Genomic DNA, 16,494 nt, shown 5'->3' with positions numbered 1-16,494 from the left:
CCCAGAGGGGTGCTGCCTCCTACCCTATTTGGGGAAGCTATCAGGGTAGAAGATTCACCAACCACCCTTAAACTAGGGGTGGGCAAGTTGTGGCCCCTGCCAAATTCAGGGTGACCTAAAAAAATTATTTATATATATATATATGTGTGTGTGTGTGTGTGTGTGTGTATGTATATGTGTATGTGTGTGTGTATATATATATATATATACACACACACACACACACACAAATAAATAAATATAAAAAATTTCAGGGGAAATAATGGCACCTGTAGCTGCTGTGGGGTGCCCAAAGGGTCAAGCTGAGCTTGCAAGTAAGCTAAAAATAACTCTTTTGGCGCTCCGTAGCAACACCATTTTTTTCTTTAACCTTGTTCTTTGGGTTATCCTGCAGACTACAGTTTGTGGGGGGGGGGGCGTCTGTGGGAAGCAAAAATGGCCCATCCCTGCCTTAACCCCTTTTCAAAGTGGCCCCCTAGGAGAACTATTTGCTGTCCAGGATCCTAAATGCTTATTTGTTGCCCAGCAAAGGAACTGGATGGCAAATCCAGTTCCTTTAAAATCTCTTGACATCTGTTCATTTATGATACAGCCTTTTCCACAACCTTCTGAGTTAGCCATATTAGTGGACACTCGTTTTGGAGTTTGGGGGAAAATACAGAGAAATAACTGTCAAATCACGACATGCATGCAACGACACAGTCCTATCCTGACTGGCAATGAATTATTAAATCATGTTTCAATGTTCACAATATTGTATATATATTTCCCTTTGCTTATAACTGACATCAACACTATTTGTTTAATTGGCTTCAAGCAGTGGTATAGTGCAGCCATGGCTCACGGGGACACAGTGTCTGCAGCAGCAGGGACACTGGCGTTATCTGCCACCACCACCCAGAATACCATGTCTTCTGAGCTTAGCTGCAATCCTTACAGTAGCTGTGGGGGTGTGGGGTGAATTTTCCCAGCCACAATAGATTATTCCTTGTTGTACTGTAAAGTATTTGGGCTGGCTTGGTCTTGAATCAGCTATTAAGATTCATTTGTTGTTGTTCAGTCGTTCAGTCGTGTCCTACTCTTCGTGACCCCATGGACCATAGCACGCCAGGCCTTCCTGTCCTGCGCTCTCTCCCGGAGTATGCTCAAGTTCATATTCATTGCATCCGTGATGCTATCTAGCCATCTCATCCTCTGCCGTCCCCTTCTCCTTTTGCCTTCAGTCTTTCCCAGCATCAGGGTCTTCTCCAGTGACTTTTCTCTTCGCATTAGGTGGCCAAAATATTGGAGCTTCAGCTTCAGTATCTGTCCTTCCAATGAACACTCAGGGATGATTTCCTTTAGGACTGACTGATTTGACCTCCTTGCAGTCCAGGAGACTCGTAAGAGTCTTCTCCAGCACCACAGTTCGAAAGCATCAATTCTTCGGCACTCAGCCTTCCTTAAAGTCCAGCTCTCACAGCCATACGATACTACTGGGGAAACCATAGCTTTGATTATACGGACCTTTGTCGGCAAGGTGATGTCTCTGCTTCTTACTATGCTGTCTAGATTTGCCATAGCTTTCCTCCCCAGGACAAGCGTCTTTTAATTTCATGGCTGCAGTCACCATCTGCGGTGATCTTGGAGCCCAAGAAAATAAAATCTGTCACTGCTTCCATTTCTTCCCCTTCTATATGCCAGGAAGTGATGGGGCCAGATGCCATGATCTGAGTTTTTTTAATGTTGAGTTTCAGACCAGCTTTTGCACTCTCCTCTTTCACCCTCAACAAGAGGCTCTTTAGATTAAGACTCATTAGCTTCACAAAATACCTGCTCCTAGTAAAAATGAAAAAAAAATGCTAGAACCGGTTTGTTGATACGGATCAACACCACTGCCTGAATTTTGTGCTTGGGGGTGTGGCTACGGAGACTGTTATGATAAGCGCCTGCACTTCAAAATTACCACCACACATTCTGGCTCAGGTGCCAGAATAACTTGGCTGGCCTTGAATACTATATATCTTGACTGGAGTGGGGCTCCATCTGAGAGCCAGTGCGGTACAGTGGTTTAGAGTATTGGGCTGGGACTAGGTAAACAAGGGTTCAAGTCCCCACTCGGCCATGAAGCTCATTGGGTGGCTTTGGGCCAGTCACTGACTCTCGGCCTAAGCTACCTCGCAGGGTTGTTGTGAGGATAAAATAGAGAGGTGGGGGATTATGTGCACCACCTTGGGGTTCTTGAAGGAAAAGGTGAGTTATAAATGGAACAAACAAGCAAACAAATGCGTTGTTCAAAATGTTTTGCTTGAGCCCTGTTCTTATATGCCATCTGTAGGACATTTGGCACCAGCTCCTGGTGGATATGAAAACAGAGAGAATTGGTTTGTTGATAAGGATCAACACAGCTGCCTGCCATTTTGGACTGTCCTCAAGGGCACGGCTATGGGAACTGTCATGATGCACTCAAAACATACCCCTACAGCACTGGCTTCAAAAGGTTTATGGTACCATCTGAAGTTCAAGCAGAAATTTGAATCAGAAACAGCCCTTCATTCCTCTTTGGTGCATACATAGTACCTGCATAATGTGTTTCTTCTGGACACTTAGTGCATTCCTTAGCACCCTTTTCTGAGTAGGTATTTCTAGGGCAGACCTGGCAACTGGAAGAGCCCAGTGTGTTGCTAAATGTACCAGGTTTGCAGGGAAAGCATTCCGATGTATAGGCCACCCCTGCAAAACAAAACCAGAAACTTAGACATTGAGCAAGTACAGGAACACAGAGAGATACAATCTACAGCAATACAGGGGAGCCAGTGTGTTGCAGTGGATAGTGTTGGACTTGGACTAACAAATCCTGTTTCCCGCCTCCCAGCTGAGCAGAGCAGAGCAAGCTGCTCCAGCTGGTCCAGGGACTACAGAAGCAAGCAAGCTCCCAGAGAGCGAGCGACCAGAGCGAGCAAACAGGGGGAGCGAACAGGAGTTGGCCAGGGGAGTTGCAGTGGTAGAAGAGACAAAGGAGACAAAGGAGACAGAGGCTAAGAGGCAAGTGGGCTGCAGGAAGCCCAGAGGGCTGCCCTTTATCCTTCTGAGTAGCTGTGAGCTCACCAGGTGCTTCTGAGACCTCCAACTGAATTGGGGGGGGGGGTGGCCTGAGTACTCCCAGCAGCTGAGTGGGCGGGAAGCTTCACTCTGTTTCCCACCTCCCAGCTGAGCAGAGCAGAGCAGAGCAGAGCAAGCTGCTCCAGCTGGTCCAGGGACTACAGAAGCAAGCAAGCTCCCAGAGAGTGAGTGATCAGAGTGAGCAAACAGGGGGAGCAAACAGGAGTTGGCCAGGGAAGGTCGGCAGGGGAGGTCAAGGGGGAAGCCCCTAACATTTTTTTTATTTTTTTATTTCTTATTTTATTTTATTTTTTAACTAACTTTTTTTCATTTATTTGTCTTGTGACACACACTTCCACACCAGTGGGACTCTGCTTTTAACCTCTACTGAGTAGAGGAGCAGGCACAAGCTAGTCTAGAACAATCACAAAGCTAGACACAAACAGGGAAAAGAGACAATGGAAAGACAGGACTCTCCAGTGGTGGTGACCTGCAAGGTGTGTGCAATGTTTGTTTTCTTGCCTGAGAACAACATGGCCTACACCTGCAACAAGTGCAAGTTGATCACGCTGCTGGAAGGAAAAGTAAGTGGAGTGGAGCGGCGACTGTCGACCCTCCGGGGAATAAGAGAACACGAAGAGTTCTTGAACAGAATGGGGGAACTACAGCAGCAAAGAGAGGACCAGAAACTTGAAGAGCAACAGCAAGATGAGGCAGTGGGAAATGCTGAGGTAAAGAAAAATGGAGTAGAGGATACTCCTTAGAAAAGGGTGACAGTTAGGAGAAGAAGAACTAGACACCACTCTGCACCAGTGGAAGCAGTGGAGCTCTGGAACCGATTCCAGGTACTTGCGGATGAGACTGGAGGACAGCCTGCAGAGGAAGAATCACAGGGGAACCTACATGAGAGTGAGCAAGAGGATGAAGGTCAGTCAAACAGAGGCGATGAAACCCAGGCCTACAAGAAGAAGAAGAGAAGAGTGGTAGTAGTGGGAGACTCCTTGCTGCGTGGGATCGAGACCCAAGTATGTCGCGAAGACCCGTGGACTCGCCAGGTATGTTGTCTCCCGGGAGGACGGATTAGAGACGTGACTGAAAGGTTGCCTGCACTCATAAAGCCCACTGACAGGTATCCCTTTCTTCTCATCCATGTGGGAACAAATGATACTGCCAAGCGGAGCTACGAAGAGATCATGTCAGACTTTGAAGCTTTGGGAAGAAACTCAAGAACTTTGGGGCCCAGATAGTTTTCTCATCCCTCCTTCCAGTAGTTAGAAAAGGGATAGAAAGGGAACGAAAAATACTCCAGGTGAATGACTGGCTACGAAGGTGGTGCCGACGAGAGAGATTTGGATTCTGGGACCACGGCCTATACTTCCTGGAAGATGGGCTGTTGGCAAGGGACGGGTTGCACCTCACAAAGGCTGGGAAGAATGTGTTTGGCCACAGCATGAAGAACTTCATCAGGAGGGCTTTAAACTGAATCCTACGGGGAAGGGAGATGTAATGTTGGGGGAAACTAACAATGGATGAAGGCGCATGCACTGCAACGGAGAGAACAGCTCTGATAGCGCCCAATAATACTCTTCAGACACATGTAGGAAGAAAGACAGACTATGAAGCACATGGTCTTCAATGTCTATATACTAATGCCCAGAGTAGGGGAAACAAACAGAACGAACTTGAACTCTTAACACAGGAGGGAAATTATGACTTGATAGGTATAACTGAGACTTGGTGGGATGACTCTCATGACTGGAATACAGCAGTTGAAGGATATAACTTGTTCAAAAAGAACAGTAGGAACAGAAAGGGAGGTGGGATTGCACTGTATGTGAAAAATACATATCTCTGCACAGAACTACAGGAGGATGAGCTTGGTAGCCCCATCGAGAGCATCTGGATCAAAATAAATGGAGCAAAGAATAAAAGGAACCTCGTGGTAGGAGTCTACTACTGGCCACCCAATCAAGGAGAAGACAAGGATCAAACTTTTGAAAAGCAAATAGCCAATGTCTTAAGGAAGCATGATGTAGTAATAATGGGGGACTTCAATTTCCCCAATATTTGTTGGGAGACAAATTCTGCAAAACATGGCCCCTCCAGGAAATTCCTGACTTGTGTGGCAGATAACTTCCTCCTACAGAAAGTAGAGGAAGGAACTAGAGGATTGGCTATCCTTGACTTGATCCTAACCAACAGAGATGACTTAGTGGATCAAGTAGCAGTTACAGGAACTCTGGGGGAAAGCGACCATGTTGTACTTGAGTTCTTGGTTCTAAGGGAAGCAAAAGCCGAGTGTAGTCAAACGCGTACCCTGGATTTTAGGAAAGCTGATTTTCATAAACTCAGAACAATGATCAGTAAGGTCCCATGGCAAGCGACGCTAACAAGAAAAAGAGTCCAAGATGGGTGGGAGCTTTTAAAAAAGGAAATTCTCAAGGCACAATTACAAACCATTCCAACAAGAAGAAAAGGTGGAAGACAACAGAAGAAGCCAATGTAGCTTCACAAAAAGCTTAGGGATGACTTGAAAACAAAAAAGGACACATATAGGAAGTGGAAAGAAGGCCAAGTAACAAAGGAAGAGTACAGGTAGGTAGCACAGAATTGCAGGGATGGTGTCAGGAAGGCTAAAGCTGAAAACGCGCTGAGGTCAGTGAGGGATGCTAAAAACAACAAAAAGGCTTTCTTCAGCTACGTGCATAGTAAAAGGCAGAAGAAAGAAATGGTTGTTCAGCTATTAAATAAGGATGGCAAAATGATAACAGATGACAAAGAAAAGGCAGAAGTGCTCAATTCCTACTTTGGCTCAGTCTTCTCCCAAAAGAGGGTCTATGACCCCCCCCGGCAAAGGCGAAGTACAGGCTGAAGGGGCAGGATTGCAGCTTGAGATCGATAGGCATATGGTCAAGGAACACCTAATTACTTGGAATGAGTTCAAATCTCCAGGGCCAGATGAACTGCATCCTAGAGTAATAAAGGAACTGGCAGAAGAACTCTCAGAATCGCTGTCTATTCTCTTTGAGAAATCATGGAGGATGGGGGACATGCCAGATGACTGGAGGAGGGCTCATGTTGTCCCTATCTTCAAAATGGGGAAAAAGGAGGAACCTGGGAACTACAGACCAGTCAGTCTGACATCAATCCCTGAGAAAATCCTGGAGCAGATGATCAAGCAATCCATCTGGAAGCACCTTGAAAACAATGCAGTGATTACTTGAAGCCAACATGGATTTGTCAAAAACAAGTCCTGCCAGACAAATCTGATCTCATTTTTTGATCAAGTAACCTCCCTTGTGGACCATGGGAATGCTGTAGACATCATATACCTCGACTTCAGCAAAGCTTTAGACAAAGTGCCCCATGATATCCTGATGAGCAAACTAGCTCAAAGTGGGCTGGATGAAACAACGATCCGGTGGATCCACAGTTGGCTACAGAATCGGACTCAAAGAGTGCTTATTAATGGGACCTTCTCAAACTGGGGAGAGGTAATGAGTGGGGTACCACAGGGCTCAGTCCTGGGCCCAGTGCTCTTCCACATTTTCATTAATGACTTGGAGGAGGAGCTGCAGGGAATGCTGATCAAATTTGCAGATGACACAAAATTGGGCGGGATAGCTAATACTTTGGAAGATAGAAATAAAATTCAAAGTGATCTGGATAGACTGGAGTGCTGGGCAGAAAACAACAGAATGACATTAAATAGGGATAAATGCCAAGTTCTGCACCTAGGAAAAAGAAACCAAATGCACAGTTACAAGATGGGCGATACGTGGCTCAACAACAGTACAAGCGAGAAGGATCTTGGAATTGTTGTCCATCACAAGCTGAATATGAGCCAACAATGTGATGTGGCTGCAAAAAAGGCAAATGCTCTTTTGCGCTGCATTAATAGAAGCATAGCTTCCAAATCCCGGGAAGTACTAGTTCCCCTCTACTCAGCACTGGTTAGGCCTCATCTGGAGTACTGTGTCCAGTTCTGGACACTGCACTTTAAGAGGGATGCAGACAAGCTGGAGAGGGTTCAGAGGAGGGCAACGGAGATGATCAGGGGACTGGAAACAAAGCCTTATGAAGAGAGACTGAAAGAACTGGGCATGTTTAGCCTGGAGAAGAGAAGACTGAGGGGAGATATGAGAGCGCTCTTCAAGTACTTGAAAGGCTGTCACAGAGAGGAAGGCCAGGATCTCTTCTCGATCATCCCAGAATGCAGGACACAGAATCATGGGCTCGAGTGACAGGAAGCCAGATTCCGGCTGAACATCAGGAAAAACTTCCTGACTGTTAGAGCAATATGACAATGGAACCAATTACCTCGGGAGGTAGTGGGCTGTCCCACACTGGAGGCATTCAAGATGAGGCTGGACAGCCATCTGTCGCGGATACTCTAACTTGGATTCCTGCATAGAGGAGGGGGTTGGACTGGATGGCCTTGTAGGCCCCTTCCAACCCTACTATTCTATGATTCTAATTCAAATCCCTATTCAGTTCAAATCCCTATTCAGTTCAAATCCCTATTCAGTTATGAAGCTTGCTGGGTTACCATGGTCCACTCACTACCTTTCAGCCTCACAGGAACATAGCAAGCTGCCCTAGATAAGAATATTTTTCAATCTAGCCCAGAGCTCCCCAGAGACTGAGGGTGTCTCTCCATTGGCAAAATCCCCGCAAAAAACCCACATCCTTACCAGGGCTTTCTGCTTTTGGTCTCTTTGTGGGATTAGGAAGAGCTCCTTTACATGGCAGACACGTGGTTTGAATCCAGGGAGTGCCTCTCTCCCCATTCCTGGCATGTGTGCAAAGGAGTGGGGAGGAGCCTTGTTTTCGTTGCTTAACTTGCGCTGTACTGTTTCCTCACAGAGCCCAGGAAAGCTACAATGTACTTCTGAGAAGGCATAAGATTGTGCTGTAAGTGTGCAACTCTAAACACACTTACTTGGGAGTAAGCCCCACTGAACTTAATGGGGCGCTCTGAATCAACCGAGGACGTTGATTCTGCCCTTGGTGGGGTGGGAGATCCAATCCCCCTTCGTTCCAAGGAGGCATTTTACCCTCTTCTCCCTCCGATCAAGAAATGTGCTCAAGCATTTACATGGCAGACACGTGGCTTGAATCAAGGAAAGCCCTTCCTCGGCAAGTTCATAGTGCTAGGCCAGCATTTCACACTACCGATATCCCACATTTTAAAAAAAAAAATTCCAGCTTATCTCCAATCTTTTTGAAAGCAGGATAGACAGGAGAAACGGCACGGGAGACTCCTGGAGGTTGACGATGTTGTGTAAAGAACCCGCAAACTTCCAGTGGCCAATCATGAGCGTGCAATAAATCACTCGTGTAGAGACACCCCGAGGCAGAGATCCTTCCAATCACCTACCACCTGACCCTTTTAATTGGAGATGCCTGGGGTTGAACCTGGGACTTTCTGCATTCAAAGCAAGAGCTTCCACCATTGAGCCAAAGCTGTTGGAAGCTCCCCAGGGCTCCTTGGAGAAAAAGCCAGGTATCAATGAGTTAATAAAAACAACCTCAACATGCCAGGTGCTGGTTACTGCAACCAGCGGTGTAGAGGAGCCAGGGCTTGTCCGGATGCTGCACCAGCACTTTTTGATTAGCAGGGATGCTGACGTCACCTGGCTCACCCCTCAGAATGCCCTGATCCCTCTGAGCTTAGCTGCCATCCTCACAGTTGTTGCGAGGAAATGGATTCTCCTAGTAACCATACATATATTGTTCCCCGTTGTAACGCAAAGTATTTAGCGGTAGCTTGTTCTTGAATGGGCAAGTAGGACCCATTAGCTTTACAAAAGACCTGCTCCTGGTGGGGATGAAAACTGCTAGAACTGGTTTGTTGATATAGATCAACACCGCTTCCTGAATTTTTGGACTCTCCATAGGGGTGTGGCTATGGGGACTGCCATGATGAATGCCTGCATTTCAAAAATTTTCCACTACTCACTGACAGTAATCGGGGGGGTGCGCAACTTGTGGCCCTCCAGATGTTTTGGACTACAACTCCCATCAGCATTAAACAGCATAGCCAATGGGGGATGACAGCTGGGAGCCAAAACATCTGGAGGGTCACAAGCTGCCCACCCCTGCTGTAGACTGACATACGTAAAACAATCCAGTATGTTTTTACCTAAGCATCACATTTGTTGTAGGTCTGGTGTGTGAAACCTAATCTTATTTTTGTTACTTTATATGATATTCGTTATATGTGTTATACAAGAAAAATATAATATTAAAAAAACGCAACACAAGTAGTTCCACCGAAACCAAAAGCTAAGCAGGAAAGTCAGGAGCCAATTAAATGTCTTCCACCAAGAATGGCTGTAGGTGAAGATAAGGCCATGTCACAGTACATGCAGTAGATGATGGATGGGCTTAAGTGAGATCCCATCTGCCTGTGATACCATAATGTCTCTTCTTGCACACCCAGCATCGACTGTACATTGGCTCAAGACCTAGGCTCTTAGAAAGTGGCTGAGGTGCCTAAGAAGAGGAATTTGGGGGGTTATTCTGTGTGCCAGCTGGGGCTAGAAAAAGTCTTGAGCTGCAGGCTGCCTTGTCATTCCCTAGCATGACATGGAAAGCAATGGGAAGTACACAGGGCAAAGTTGGCCTTATTAAGATGGTCCCATTTCAGACAGTAAAGTGGAAAGATATTTAAGGGACAACAATTGGTGCTGCCCAGTAAATAAAATCCCCAGTGGCAAGGGGCCGTAGAAAGAGATGGCATCTCCAACAGGATGCTATAAGCACATTTCATGGCTGCATCCTTCTCTAGGATACACATGCACAGATATGTACATAACTAGATGAGGTTTTTATTGTGCCATTGCCCTGCCTCATTCATAGATGTTTATGGGGGGACCAGACATCATCATCTGCCACTCGTCACCCCCCCTTCCCACTTCTTCCATGTTTATCGTTCATGCAGAAAACCTGCTAAGGAGGAAAAGACAGGATAGCTGCACAATGCCTTCTAACATCTGGATAGCTTTAAAAGGGGGTTGGACAAATTCCTGGAGGAAAAGGCTATCAATGGCTATTTATTTATTTATTTATTTATTTATTAAATTTATTAATCGCCCATCTGACTGGTCACCCAGCCACTCTGGGCGATGTACAACCCACCATAAAACAATTTAAAACAATAAAATTTTGCCATAATTTTTTTTTTTAAATACCTTAACCCACCCCAAATGCCTGCCTGAACAACCACGTTTTTAATGCACGACGGAAGCTCATTAAAGAGGGGGCATGACGGAGTTCCCTAGGGAGGGAGTTCCACAGAGTGGGGGCCACCACAGAAAAGGCCCTCTCCCTCGTCCCCACCAGTCTAGCTGTCCTGGCTGATGGGACAGAGAGAAGGCCATCTGATCTTGTTAAGCGGCCTGTCTGGTGTTGCTGGAGGCACTCCTTAAGATAGGCTGGGCCGGAACCATATGGGGTTTTAAAGGTCAAAACCAACACCTTGAATTTGGCCCGGAAAACAACTGGTAACCAGTGCAACTCCTTCAGCACTGGAGTGATGTGATCTCGCCGGCGGCTGCCTTTAATCAGGCGAGCCGCCGCGTTCTGTACCAGCTGCAGCTTCCGAACCGTCTTCAAGGGTAACCCCACGTAGAGCGCATTACAGTAGTCTAAACGAGAGGAGACCAGGGCATGTACTACCGATGGGAGCAGATGGTCGGGAAGGAAGGGGCGCAGCCGCCGTATCAGATGGAGTTGATACAGCGCTGTCCGGCTCACAGCTGACACCTGAGCCTCCATGGACAGCTGGGAGTCCAAAATGACCCCCAGGCTGCGGACCTGGTCTTTCAAGGGTAGCCGTACCCCATTCAACACCAGGTCAACATCCCCCAGCCTCCTCTTGTCTCCCACCAAAAGTACCTTGGTCTTGTCAGGGTTCAGCTTCAGCTTATTCCTCCCCATCCAGCCACTCACCGTCTCCAGACATTTGGACAGGGATTCTACGGCCAACCTTGGTGAAGATTTGAATGAGAGGTAGAGCTGCGTGTCATCCGCATATTGATGACACTGCACCCCAAACCTCCTGATGATAGCCCCCAGCGGCTTCACATAGATGTTAAATAGCATCGGGGAGAGGATGGAACCCTGTGGCACCCCACAAGTAAGTGGCCACGGGTCCGAAACCTCCTCTCCCAGTGCTACCCTCTGGTACCTGCCGGAGAGGAAGGACCGGAACCACCGCAATACAGTGTCTCCAATGCCCAACCCCTCCAGGCGGTCCAGGAGGATACCGTGGTCAACGGTATCGAAAGCCGCTGAGAGGTCGAGGAGAACAAGGAAGGAGCATTCACCCCTATCCAGAGCCCTCCTCATATCATCCACCAAGGCGACCAAGGCCGTTTCTGTCCCATGCCCAAGCCTGAAGCCCGACTGAAATGGGTCTAGATAATCAGTTTCTTCCAAGTGTGCTTTCAACTGCACCGCCACCACCCGCTCAATCACCTTGCCCAAAAATGGCAGATTCGAGACTGGGCGAAAGTTGTTCAGAACTTGAGGATCCAAGGAGGGCTTCTTTAAGAGCGGTCTTATCACTGCCTCCTTGAGGGCTGATGGCATCACTCCCTCCTCAAGGGAGGCGTTCACCACCGCCTTGATCCCCTCACCCAGTCTCTCTCTGCAGCTCATAATGAGCCAAGATGGGCAAGGATCAAGTAAGCAGGTGGTTGGCCTTACAGATGAAAGCACCTTGTCCACTTCATCAGGAGGAAGAAGCTGGAACTGATCCCACAAAACCGGTTTGCCACAGGCCGCCTCTTGCTCACTAACTGTATCCACAGTGTGCAGAGTAACACACCTAATCTGATCAATTTTATCTGCAAAGTGCCTTGCCAAAGCCTCACAGGAGGCCTTAGAATGCTCCAGTGGTTCCGGAGCCACAGGACCGACCAGGCTCCGGACCACTTGGAACAGCCTCCTGGGGCAGCACTCTGCAGATGCGATGGAGGCAGCATAATATTCCTTTTTTGCTTCCTTCACTGCCACGTGATAAGCTGAAGATACAGCTCTAGCCCGTGTCTGATCATCTTTGGAGCGAGACTTCTGCCACCGGCGCTCTAGCCGTCTCACCTCCTGTTTCAGAGCTCGTAACCACGGATTGAACCATGGTGCAGTCCGAGCCCTGTTCAGGGGGAGAGGGCGTTTCGGAGCCACCCGATCTAATGCCCCAGTGATTGCGGCATTCCAGCCACCCACCAGGGTCTCGACCGAGTGGCCGTTGGCATGCCCCAGAGAATCCCCAAGCGCGTTCAGGAATCCATTTGGATCCATAAGACGCCTGGGGCGGACCATTTTAATGGGTCCTCCGCCCCTGCGGAGGGGTTGTGGAACCGAGAAGTCCAACATCACCAGATAGTGATCTGACCATGACAAGGGGGTGGTGGATATACCCCCGACTTCCAGATCACTCCCCGCTTCTCCAGAAACAAACACAAGGTCTAGTGCATGACCGGCTACATGGGTGGGCCCAGTTAGAATATGGTGCAGCTCCCAGGAGGCCATGGTCTCCATGAAGTCCCGAGGTGCTCCTGTGAGGATGGCCTCCGAATGTACGTTGAAGTCCCCCAACACCAGTAAGTTAGGGGACTGTACACGCACATCAGAGACCACCTCAAGCACCTCGGCCAGGGAGTCAGTCATGCAGTGGGGTGGACGGTACACGAGCAGAATCCCCAGACTGCCCTTCGGGCCCAACCTCAGTACATGCACTCAGCAACCTTGGTCTCCCGGAGAGGGGGTCTGGTGAAGACCAAGGACTCTCAGTAGATAACAGCCACTCCCCCTCCCCGATCCCCAGCCCTCGGCTGCTGTGCATACGAAAATCCAGCTGGACACATGGCTGCAAGGGTTGGAGCAGCAGCCTCGGCCAGCCAGGTCTCCGTAATACATGCCAGGTCTGCACCCTCATCCAGGATCATGTCATGGATGAGGGAGGTTTTCTGGGTAACAGACCTGGCATTGCAGAGCAGCAAACGAAGGCCAGAGGATGGGGTCACGCCTCCCCCAGCCATCCTTTGGCCCTGGACAGGCCCGGAGCAGGGGACAGATACTACACATCTCTCCCTTGTTCCCCTTACCTGGCATGGCCTGCCCCTAGCGCTCCGCCAGCGCCTGCTGCCCAGCCTCGGTATGTTCTGGCCCCCAACACTCCCCCCACTGCCTCCATCAGGTGGACACATGCCCCCTCGCTCCCGCCTATCAGGCAGGCTACCCACCCCTAAAAACACAACAAAATCCCCCCCAACAAAATAAAACAAACAAACAAAACAATTAAAATCCCCTTAAAAATGCCAGGCAGGAGTCCACAGGGAAGGCCTGGTGGCGGCGGTGGCGGCGGTGGCAGCAGCAGGCCCAGCAGCAGCAAGCACGCCTCTTCCCCAGTGGTGGTGGTGGTGGCTTCTCCTGCAGGCCCTGGTACCAGAGGCAGTGAGCCTATGTACACCAGTTGCTGGGGAACATAGGTGGGAGGGTGCTGTTGCCCTCGTGCCCTGCTTGTAGGTTTCTTGTGGGCAGCTGGTTGGCCACTGTGTAAACAGAATGCTGGACTAGATGGACCCTTGGTCTGATCCAGCAGGGCTCTTCTTATGTTCTTAACTGGTAGTGCTTAGAGCCCCCAGTTCAGAAGCACCCAGAGTCTCCATTCCAAAGCCACTGGTAGGGAGGGGTCATAAGACAGGGAAGTTGAACACCACACAAAAGCTGGGAGAGATGTGGTTTTTGAATTTTCATTTACAGTGACACAAGGGCTAAAGCTGGCTAAAGGGAATAGCAGACTCTTTACAGGGCAAAATCAAAGCATGCGTGCAAATCTAAAAGTGATACTCATGCATACCCTTGTCCAAAAAAAATGCATTGGTCTCTCTGCAACCAGGTTTTAATCAGGTCCTGGATTTTTCTTATGGCCTAAAATTGCTTAGAGAGTGTGTGTGTGTATGTGAGTGCGAGCATGTGTGCTGTCTGCTTATGTGTCTGCATGTAAATGGTTTTTATACCATGTATAATATTGTATTTTAATGTTTTTAAATTTCGTAAACTGCCCAGAGAGCTTTGGCTACTGGGCGGTATATAGAGATGTAATAAATGAAATGTAAAGCAAGCTCTTCCCAGCAGATGTCACCATTCACCCTATATCTGAAGCATAGCTAAGCTAAAAAAAAACCCGATTTCTTGCATCATTTGAAACTACACTTCATTATAGAGGTATGGAGGAGAGTGAGAGGGAGGGAAAAAGCAAGAAAATTAGAATTTAAATCTTTAATATTCAACGATATTCTCCCAAATTAAATAAATTTGTTGTGAAAAGGGCAGTGATGTAGAAAAGGTATGGAATAAAGCCCTGACAGAGTTGAGGAATAGTCTTTGCTTTCTTTTAGGAAAGGTTTCAAACCCTTCTCTTTCATTTTGATTTTGGCTCACCCGTTCTGAGGGTTTTGGTTGTTACTTATGACCTCTTTGTTAAGTGTGGGTTTTTAAACTGATTGCATATTATTCTTGTTTTATTTTATTTGAACCTTTTTGGAAAAGCAGCAGAGAACTGCTTAAAATAAATACATGGCATTGAATCCAGACTTAGTCATACTTGGGGTAGACCCATTGAAATCCATTAAGGGTACAATCCTATGCATGTTTAGACAGAAAAAGTCCTACAATTTCCAGTATGTCCCAGCCAGCATGCTAAGAGTTGCAGGGCTTTTTTCATTCTAAACATGCATAAAATTGCACCCTAAGTTAGTCATGACTAACTTTTCCTATTGATTTCAATGGGTCTATTCTATTTTTGATCAAGTAACCTCCCTTGTGGACCGTGGGAAAGCTGTACACATCATATACCTCGACTTCAGCAAAGGTTTTGACAAAGTGCCCCATGATATCCTGATGAGTAAACTAGCTCAAAGTGGGCTAGATGAAACAACGATCCGGAAGATCCACAGTTGGCTACAGAATCGGATTCAAAGAGTGCTGATCAATGGGACCTTCTCAAACTGGGAGTGGTAACAAGTGGGGTACCACAGGGCTCAGTCCTGGGCCCAGTGCTCTTCAACATTTTTATTAATGACTTGGAGGAGGAGCTGCAGGGAATGCTGATCAAATTTGCAGATGACACAAAACTGGGTGGGATAGCTAATACCCTGGAAGACAGAAACAAAATTCAAAGTGATCTTGATAGACTGGAGTGCTGGGCAGAAAACAACAGAATGACATTTAAGAGGGATAAATGCCAAGTTCTGCATGTAGGAAAAAGAAACCAAATGCACACTTACAAGATGGGGGATATGTGGCTCAACAATACTACAAGTGAGAAGGATCTTGGATTGTTGTCCATCACAAGCTGAACATGAGCCAACAATATGATATGGCTGCAAAAAAGGCAAATGCTCTTTTGGGCTGCAATAATAGAAGCATAGCTTCCAAATCCCAGGAAGTACTAGTTCCCCTCTACTCAGCACTGGTTAGGCCTCCTCTTGAGTACTGTGTCCAGTTCTGGCTGCCACACTTTAAGAAGGATACTGACAAACTGGAGAGGGTTCAGAGGAGGGTGACAAAGATGATCAGGGGACTGGAAATAAAGCCCTACGAAGAGAGACTGAAAGAACTGGGCATGTTTAGCCTTGAGAAGAGAAGACTGAGGGGAGATAGGATCGCACTCTTCAAGTACTTGAAAAGCTGTCACAGCGAGGACGTCCAGGATCTCTTCTCGATCATCCCAGAGTGCAGGACACGGAATCATGGGCTCAAAGTTACAGGAAGCCAGATTCCAGCTAAACATCAAGAAAAACATCCTGAGTGTCAGAGCAATACGACAATGGAACCAATGACCTAGGGAGGTGGTGGGCTCTCCCACACTGGAGGCCTTCAAGATGAGGCTGGACAGCCACCTGTCAGGGATGCTCTGACCTGGATTCCTGCATTGAGCAGGGGGTTGGACTCGATGGCCTTGTAGGCCCCTTCCAACCCTACTGTTCTATGATTCTATGACATGATTCTATGATTCTAAGTATGACTACATCAGGATCCAACTCATAATAAACTAATAATAATCCAACTCATAATCCAACAGATATCAATGTTGTGCAGTTCAAAAGCGGCCATGCAATTACAATTAAAACCACCATGTTTTATACCTTCAATTGTGATGTTTTTCACAAGCACAGGCTTCACCACCTGCGAACCCATAAGGATCCCTGTTGTTCTCCAATATAATATATTAGGGCCTGATTTCAGTGTTACCTGGCGAGGGACAGAATGAAAGGATCATTAGGCATAGCTCACCTTGACACAGAATAAGCATGGAACAGAGTGTGTGTACTAAGCATGGGTGATCTTGCAGTTGGGAGTTTCCCTGAGGAGGTAAGTGATCTGACCCAGAATGGCATT

General features: G+C 47.6%; 1 protein-coding gene across 1 annotated transcript in view; it reads right to left on the bottom strand.

The window, feature by feature from the left end:
• ELAPOR2 (endosome-lysosome associated apoptosis and autophagy regulator family member 2) overlaps positions 1 to 16,494 on the bottom strand; it is a 66,791-nt gene that overhangs the window by 34,377 nt on the left and 15,920 nt on the right. The window contains exons 5-6 of the mRNA XM_084811188.1: positions 16,242 to 16,347; positions 2,560 to 2,712 (exon numbers count right to left, since the gene is read on the bottom strand). Coding sequence (XP_084667314.1) covers positions 2,560 to 2,712; positions 16,242 to 16,347 — 259 coding nt within the window. The remainder of the gene's footprint in view (positions 1 to 2,559; positions 2,713 to 16,241; positions 16,348 to 16,494) is intronic.

Source organism: Heloderma suspectum, chromosome 7, assembly GCF_057233095.1.
Source record: "Heloderma suspectum isolate Gila_16-S chromosome 7, 16-S_ref, whole genome shotgun sequence".
NCBI lineage: Eukaryota > Metazoa > Chordata > Lepidosauria > Squamata > Helodermatidae > Heloderma > Heloderma suspectum.
This window is presented reverse-complemented; position numbering and strand designations above follow the sequence as displayed.